The sequence below is a fragment of the Sceloporus occidentalis genome, unplaced genomic scaffold (assembly GCF_023333645.1).
Source record: "Sceloporus occidentalis isolate IW3139 unplaced genomic scaffold, rSceOcc1.0.p SCAF_76, whole genome shotgun sequence".
In the NCBI taxonomy this organism is placed as follows: Eukaryota; Metazoa; Chordata; class Lepidosauria; order Squamata; family Phrynosomatidae; genus Sceloporus; species Sceloporus occidentalis.
This window is the reverse complement of record NW_028317056.1, coordinates 549846-557660: the sequence shown is the minus strand read 5'-3', so window position 1 is coordinate 557660 and position 7815 is coordinate 549846. Positions and strand designations below refer to the sequence as shown.

At 53.1% G+C, this 7815-nt stretch overlaps 1 protein-coding gene across 1 annotated transcript; it reads right to left on the bottom strand.

Moving 5' to 3' along the window:
* Positions 1–1613: 1613 nt before the first annotated feature.
* LOC149285631 (uncharacterized) lies at positions 1614–6955 on the bottom strand. The gene is made up of 15 exons (XM_089494933.1): positions 6943–6955; positions 6350–6374; positions 6111–6262; positions 5854–6019; positions 5504–5748; positions 5249–5417; positions 3843–3877; positions 3006–3044; positions 2807–2916; positions 2550–2679; positions 2374–2475; positions 2162–2276; positions 1974–2071; positions 1737–1884; positions 1614–1653 (listed from the first exon to the last, which is right to left on the bottom strand). The coding sequence occupies exons 1-15, from the start codon at positions 6953–6955 to the stop codon at positions 1614–1616; spliced, it is 1587 nt and encodes a 528-aa protein (XP_089351059.1).
* Between the last annotated feature and the right edge of the window lie 860 nt (positions 6956–7815).

Below are 7815 nucleotides of genomic sequence, written 5' to 3'. Positions count from 1 at the left end.
AAACGAGCTCTTCCCCGGATATTTTAAGAGCTCGGTTTTTACATTTAACCCTTTTTCAGTTTCTAATTTTTTTTTTGGGGTGGGGGGCTCTGTGTCCCGCGGGGACATCTCCTGTAGACAGACGGTAGCCCCGGGGTGTCAGCATCTCAGAGGTCAGTTTGTAACGCTATAGAAATTACCGATCGCAGTACCCAGGGTCAGCCAGCAGGTGGCACTGGAGGTCTCAGCGTCAGCCAGAGAGACCCTCCGGGTACCCACTCCTCCTTGTTTCACCCTTGTGTACACTTCCACACTTCTTTACATGCCACTGCTGGTCACATGTATGTAGACTGGCTTTCAGTGTCTTAACCCCTTCAATCCCCTATAGACATAAAGGTACGTCCATAAAATGCATCTCAAGAAACCCCTATGGACGTACCGGTACGTCCTGCCCTTCTTGCATATATATATAAATAGAAAAACCCCTTCCATCCCATCGCCCTAACGTGGAAAATGTATAACCTTCCGGCCCCCACAGCCGTTAATCCATAAACATGAAAATACTACCCCATAGGGCACTATATGGGACGGACACGGCATCTAGAAAGAGACAAACTAAGGCTGTGGGGTATTTCCGGAACCTTCTGGCCGGGTTTCTCCGCCGTCACACATGCCCTGCGCAAAAACAGTGTGGCCACACAGCCGCCACGCTCTCCCCCATTCCTCTAACATTAAACTGCAGCCCCTGCACTCTCCCTCATTCATCTAACATTAAACTGCAGCCCCTGCACTCTCCCTGATTCATCTAACATTAAACTGCAGCCGCAGCGCTCTCCCCCATTCTACTAACATTAAACTGCAGCCGCCGCGCTCTCCCCCATTCTACCAACATTAAACTGCAGCCGCCGCGCTCTCCCCCATTCTTCTAACATTAAACTGCAGCCGCCGCGCTCTCCCCCATTCATCTAACATTAAACTGCAGCCGCCGCGCTCTCCCCCATTCATCTAACATTAAACTGCAGCCGCCGCGCTCTCCCCCATTCTTCTAATTTAAGCCACGCGGTGTTCACCTCACTCCCACCGCCCTTTATATCTGCAACAATGGGAGGTGGAAGCGCAGCCTCCGTTATCTGGCTCTGAGTGATGAGAGTTAATGTTTGAGATTAAAGTCTCCATAACGAGAGCCTCACCTTCCACTAGCATCTCAGATCACGCTGCCCTGCCTGTCCAGGGGGCCAAACCGTCTCAACTCTCTACCTCTCCGTATATCAGATTAACCTTTAAACCTTTTACCAAGTCTGGGGAAGTTAACCGCAAACAGAAAACACTCGGATTTGGCCCCCGAGCCCTGAACCCACTGCCCCGACGCTGAATTTAGAGTCCGCGGTGATACGGCGCCTCATTCACGGCACAAGCAGCTGCCGGCACTTCATGAAAAACTCCCACAATGAAAATGTCATCCGTTTAATGGGTTAAGGGACTTTACAAATAGACTAATAAAATTCACATGCGCACAGCGGAGGTCATACAAAGTGAACGTGGACAGAATATTCAGCGAGAATCCATAGGACACATTCTGAAATACAAAATAAAACCAAAAAAAGGAAAATTGTACAAAGTGCTGCCGCCGGCAGCTAGTAGGGTCTCTCTCGTCGGTCTTGTCTGTGGTCTCCCCTGAAAAACAGAACGGTGCGAGACGTTAGCGGTAAGTTCCGGAAATATGACCATCACCGACAGGTTAATCCACCAAGACCTACCTGGAATCCATTTTGCCGGGTCCGAAGCCTCCGCGCTCCCCGCCTCTGCCGCCACGGAAACCACCCCTATCTCCACCCCTCCCCCTGAAGCCCCCGCGGTCAAAACCACCCCGGCCGCCGCCTCTTCTGTCGTCCCCGAAACCACCACCTAAATGGGAGGAAAATCAAAGGGATGTCAACGGCAATCCGCATAACGGTCACCTTAAGAGGCAAACGACAAACGCTTCTAATACTCACCCATGTGGGCTCCGCCAGGCCCCCCGGGGCCCTCAGGTTTGGGAGCCTTGCACTGGTTGCACTCGTTCCTCCAGGAGAAATTCATGTTCTCACAGGTTCTGCAGCGAGAAATCAAAAGCTGTAGGGGGGGGGTTACAGGTAAAAGATACCCCCCAGGTCACAGCAGGCGCCCCATGGGGTCTACTTACGGGTTGGGGCACTTCCAGTCTCCAGCTCTCTGCTGCCCTCCCCCACCGCTCGGGTATCCACCACGGCTGCTGCTGGCACCGGGGGGACCTCCAAACCCTCCACGGCCCATCGGACCTGCAAACAGTTACAGCACCAGCAAGGCTTTCAGCTTATCACACGCGTGATGATAAACACGACACGCGAGGACAGGTTCTGAGGCCGACAGACTCACCTCCGCGCCCCCGGCCCCTGCCGTTAACGCCTCCACGGCTGTTGAAGTCTGCCCTCCGAGTGGCAAAAGAGACTTTTATCGGGTTGCCTGAAAACTCTTTGCCTAAATAGAAAGCCAGGAATTAGTAACGCGTCGATTACCCGGAGAAATGAGCACAAGAGCTGGCACTCACTCACCATCGAACCAGTCTATGGCGGCCTTGGCAGACGGGGGGTCGTCGAAGGACACGGTGGCCTCCCCCTTGAGTTTGCCCGTCTCCCGGTCCGTGTAAAGGTTTATCATCGGCTGCCCGGTCTTCTTGTTTGTCTGCAGAGAACAGGTTGGTGACCGACCGTCCGACAGAGTGCACGATTTAATACCCCCTCCCCCAACTACATCTAGAGGCAAAACGACCACCCCACAGAGGGCAACAAGACCCCGGCACGCCGCTCACCTTAATGATTCCGATCTGCTTGAAGTAATCGGCCACAGACTCCACGGTGACGTTCTCGCCCAGGCCTTGCACGAAGATCGTGTTGTTGTCGGAATTGTCCTGTTCAGGTGCTGCGGGGGAGAAAGTAATCGCAGATTACCCACCAGACGTCGCCTATAGAAAGATTACCCCTGTAGAGGCAAGAGGAGACACTTACCACCTATGTCCTGCCGGGGGGGAGGGCCGGCTTCACGTGGTCCTTTAAGAACAGAGAAGAGTCCATGTCAGAAGATGGGGGCATTCAGACAGGGAGACCCCCGAGCACACAGACACCCGCGTGAGTCAGCATTCAGAAAAACTATTTATACGCTTTTACCCCCCAGGGCAGGAAAACTGCCCCCCCGTCTTTAGTTTTGTTATCATGGCCATATGAAGCAAACACATTTACAGAGCAGACAAGCGATTTGGTTACACGACACCTCGTAGTAGAAATACTCGCTAATCGTTACACCGGAAATACAGCAGACGTGGAGAAATATATAGGTTTTTATGTATTTTTATCGTTATTATGGTGCGGCTCTCCCTGGATACTCATAAAACCTGAACCCATTTGAGAAACTTCCATCAAAAACGTTCATGTTTTAGCAGCGCGTCTGAACCTCGTTACCAACACAAGATTAACCCCTGGCGGCCCGGTAACCGCAATGTACCAAACCGTGCGTTTCTGCACAAAAATACCTTCTTACAGGAAATATCTGCTTGTGATCACGTTGTTTGTACTCAAGTTGTGAGCGACCCGCAGAGCCAACCGACCTCTTAAATGTTCTGCGTTAAAGCATGCATTTACCCAAAGTGCCCCGGATTCACCAATTTTGCCCCTTTTTTCACCACCGCGAGGTCGGCATACTGCGGATTTTTTTTAGTATTTTTTTTTTACCGATACCAAAGCCGGAGCGAGAACCCAATCTAAAGCGCAGAGATCCGGTAACTCCCATTGTATGAATGACGGATATCAAATGAAAAACAGCACAGTTGTGTGTTTGAACTCTTCACTTACCACCAAATTTACTGTATCCTCCCCGTTCACCACCGCTGAGAAGACAATTAGGAGAAATTGAAGTTTGATTTGAGACTCCAGAGGCTACAGTAGATCTTAATCGGTGAAATGACTAGGCCGGCCGGCACGCTAACGCCTCATTCTTATACGCTTGCTATTAATGAGCCCGCTGAGGCTTGCTGTCACCATGCGGCTTTGTGGCAGTTACACAGTGGCTCCTTGGAGGGGGGGGGAGGGGGTATTTAGTGCCATCGCTATTAATTACCAAACATGTTTCCCATCACACCGGACACTGCCTCGAGATTGTTCAGTATGGTTTGTACACCGAGCGTTAACGATTCTGTACGTTATAACCAAGCGCCGTTAAACTGCGGCCCGATACGCGGGCCTCGTCTACTTAATCTACGCCTACAGTTACATTTGGCAGAAAAAGCTACCGTGAAAGCTGACGACACCTTGAAACCTGTAGCACATAAAATGCAGAGTTTGTTAACACAAAGCAATGAGCAACACAAGCAAACATGATTCGCACTTCATTCCTGACCCGGCACACGCTGGCATTTTAAACCAATCGCCCATTTAGCGAGTAGAGACCACCCAGATTCCATCCATCTCGCCCATTGGCTGGCGATCAGCTAGTATCAACCCATCTGGTTGGCTACAAGACCCTTCAGCCGGCATCTGTACAGACACTGCCGCTCATGAGCCATCCACGGACCCCCGAGCCGACGTGCGCCCCACCTGCCACGCTGGGATTGGTGGAGACGCAGCACGTGGCACCCAGCCAGCGATGGAGCCGTTCCAGGTACTGAGCAGTCGGCTAGCGTCTGTACAGACACGGCCCCCTGCGGATACCCCGCGGCAGGGCAGCTCGACAGCCGGGGAGCTCCCGTTTGTACAGTCCGGCTGCCGTCGCCGACATCCCACCCGGAATACATACAGATTTCATATAATGTAGTCAATTTACACTAAAACGCCACCATAGCCGCTCGCACGCACACATTCACACCAGGAGCGGTCACAGTGCACGTCGACACAGGACACGGACGTGCACACCGTGTAATTAACCCCCGTAACACGCAGCGTTCATGTGATGTCGCGGATGGTACCCGGTAACAGCTCCCAGAGGAGGACGTTTGCCCGGTGGTTTTGTACACCTGATCACAGCACTTTGTGCGTTTTATACCCATTCTCTGTCATCCTAACACTCTTGGGATCACGTTTGCGCATGCTGACCCAGGCAACAAGCCCTTCGTGGTGAAGACACTGTCCTCTGTGCTCCCAGGGCCACAAACCAGTTTGCAGATGGTAACCCAGAGCCTCACTGAGAGGATCGAACCCTTTGCAGAAAGCTTGTGTCGCGCGCACACATCTCACACACACACTGCCTATGGTCAGATACCTACCCCATGCTACCCCGGCCTCCGCGGCTGCCCCGGCCACCACGGTCAAAGCCACCTCTGCCACCAAATCCTCCACGGCCTCTGCCTCTGTCTGGCCCACCAAAGCCTCCCTGGTCAGATCCGCCATAGCCCCCGCTGCCCATTGAGGGAGAATCCTGGTTATATGCTCCAGCTATGGAAAAACAGAGCAGAATGAGCGCTGGAGTGCGAGGGGCGCGCACGCTCAGCCACAAGAACCCCCACCGGACAGCCACTCACCTCCACCTCCGTACTGGGACTGCGGCTGGCTGTAGGTCTGTGGAGCGCTGTAGCTGGACTGCTGCCCGTACGAGCTGGGCTGCTGACTGCTGTAGCTACTCTGGCTCTGTTGGCCCGTATAACCAGGCTGCTGCTGGCCCCCGTAGCCGCTCTGCTGGCTGCTGTAGCCCCCGCTGCTTGGCTGCTGCCCGTAACTGCCGCTCTGCTGCTGCTGGTAGGACGGGGTCTGGGAGCTGCTGCCATAACTGAAGAAAACATTTAGCACAAATTATTCGTAAGGCAGCGTTTAGTCAGAGAAACCCGCAGAGCAGATGGAAGCTTTAATTACCCCCCCCTCCCTGGGCACTCACCTCCCGGTGTTGCTGCTGGCAGGAGGCTGCTGGGGGTAACTGGAGTAAGAGGACTGGGAGGATTGCTGCCCCCCGGTGTAGCTGCTTTGAGGTGTCTGGGAGCTGCTGTAGTTGCCGCCGCTGCTGCCGCCGTAGCTCTGAGGGGCCGACTGAGATCCGTAACCGGCTGCTAAATAACGAAGAGATTGTTGGTTACGATCAGAGGGGAGATCCGCTCACAGAGTGGAAGCAGGGATCTGCACCCAGGAGACACTTACAGCTCTGTTCCTGGCCGTAGGAACTGTAGCCACTCTGTCCGTAGGACGAGCCCCCGGCAGACTGTCCGTAGCCGCTGTAGCCCTGTTGGCTATACGTCTGGCCCCCCTGCTGGGGGTAGCTCTGAGCTGGCTGGGAAGGATATGCCCCGTACCTGCAACAGACAAAAGGGTTAATATCGATCCTCAACAACCTTCCGGAAGGAACGTAACCAACTGAGATCAGGGGGAGAAATACTTACCCCTGAGAGGCCTGCTGCGAGTAATCTGAAAGAGAAAGAGAGAGTCAGAGCGAGCAATACCCTAAATACCCCGCACATTCAGCACCACTCCAGCAACGAAAGGGTTCCATCCGGCCGGCCATCCGATAAAAACAACCGGAGAGTGAAGGGTGGATCAGCCCATGGAGCCTCATTGTGAGCTGGGAGGCAGTTCCACTCATCCGCCACCATTGCAGTAAAGCGGCGCCGCTCTCCCCTCTGCACACGTTTCCAGGGCAACGGGCTCTGCAGCAGCCCCGCCTACCAGACCACGAAATGGCGACGCCTGGCAGCATGGACGCAAAATGGCGCCGGCGCGGGACACAATAGGGACATCCGCAGGAGAAACGAAGTGTAAGGGCCGTTAAAAAAAAAAAACAAACCTTAGGAGAAGAAAAAAAGGGTAGCGAACCGGCAGCCGCCCCGGAGATCATTACCCGAACATTTCACTCACTGGCGGCACGACTACCCAAAATGAATGTAACACCCCCCCCGGGTAAAAAAAAATACCGGACGATACCGTCAACCGTTAATAGCCCAGGAGCTTGAGTATGCGAATGCTCGGGCCTTCTTACCGTTGGTTGCCATGTTGATTTCTCACGCACAAATACACCGATTCTCCTCTCCGCGCCGCACTGGATGAGGCGGGTTTGTCGCAGCCTTGTATAAGGACTCGGGGCAGACCATTTCGCCAGCCCTGCGAGGGGGAGGCATTAAGGGCTGCTGGGTTACTGTATGACAATGACTGAACAGCCTGTGTTTCGGGGGGGGGGGGGTAGCCACGCCCCCTCACCGCAGCTCAATATATATAAATATATATATGCGCGAAGGAAACAAAAGACTATGCTCTGGCACCCCCGTGCTACAAGCTCAGTGGTATGCCCCATTCTATTACAATATTATTTATTGAGTTATTACCCCGTGCTGCCTCTCAGGGCATGTGGGGTATCAGGACTGCCATCCCTGCCAACTGCCTGCTGATAGAGCAGATACTGTAACAATAAACCTACACTGTCCTACACCCCATGTTAACACTTACAGTAATGTCTATAGGATATATGTCTATAGGTTCACGGCACAACAATCCCCAGAAGCCAGCAGTATAGTGGTACATGGCTGTATAGGGGTATACTGCAGTATAGGGGTACATGGCTGTATAGGGGTATACTGCAATATAAGGGAACATGGCTGTATAGGGGTATATTGCATTAAAGGGGTATACTGCGGTACAGGGGTACACACTCTATAGGGATATGCGGCTGTATAGGGGTATATTGCAGTATAAGGGTGCACGGCTGTATAGGGGTATATTGTGGTATAGGGGTACATGGCTGTATAGAGGTATATGGCGGTATAGGGGTACATGGCTGTATAGGGGTATATGGCGGTATAGGGGTATATTGTGGTATAGGGGTACACGGCTGTATAGGGGTATATTGCGGTGTAGG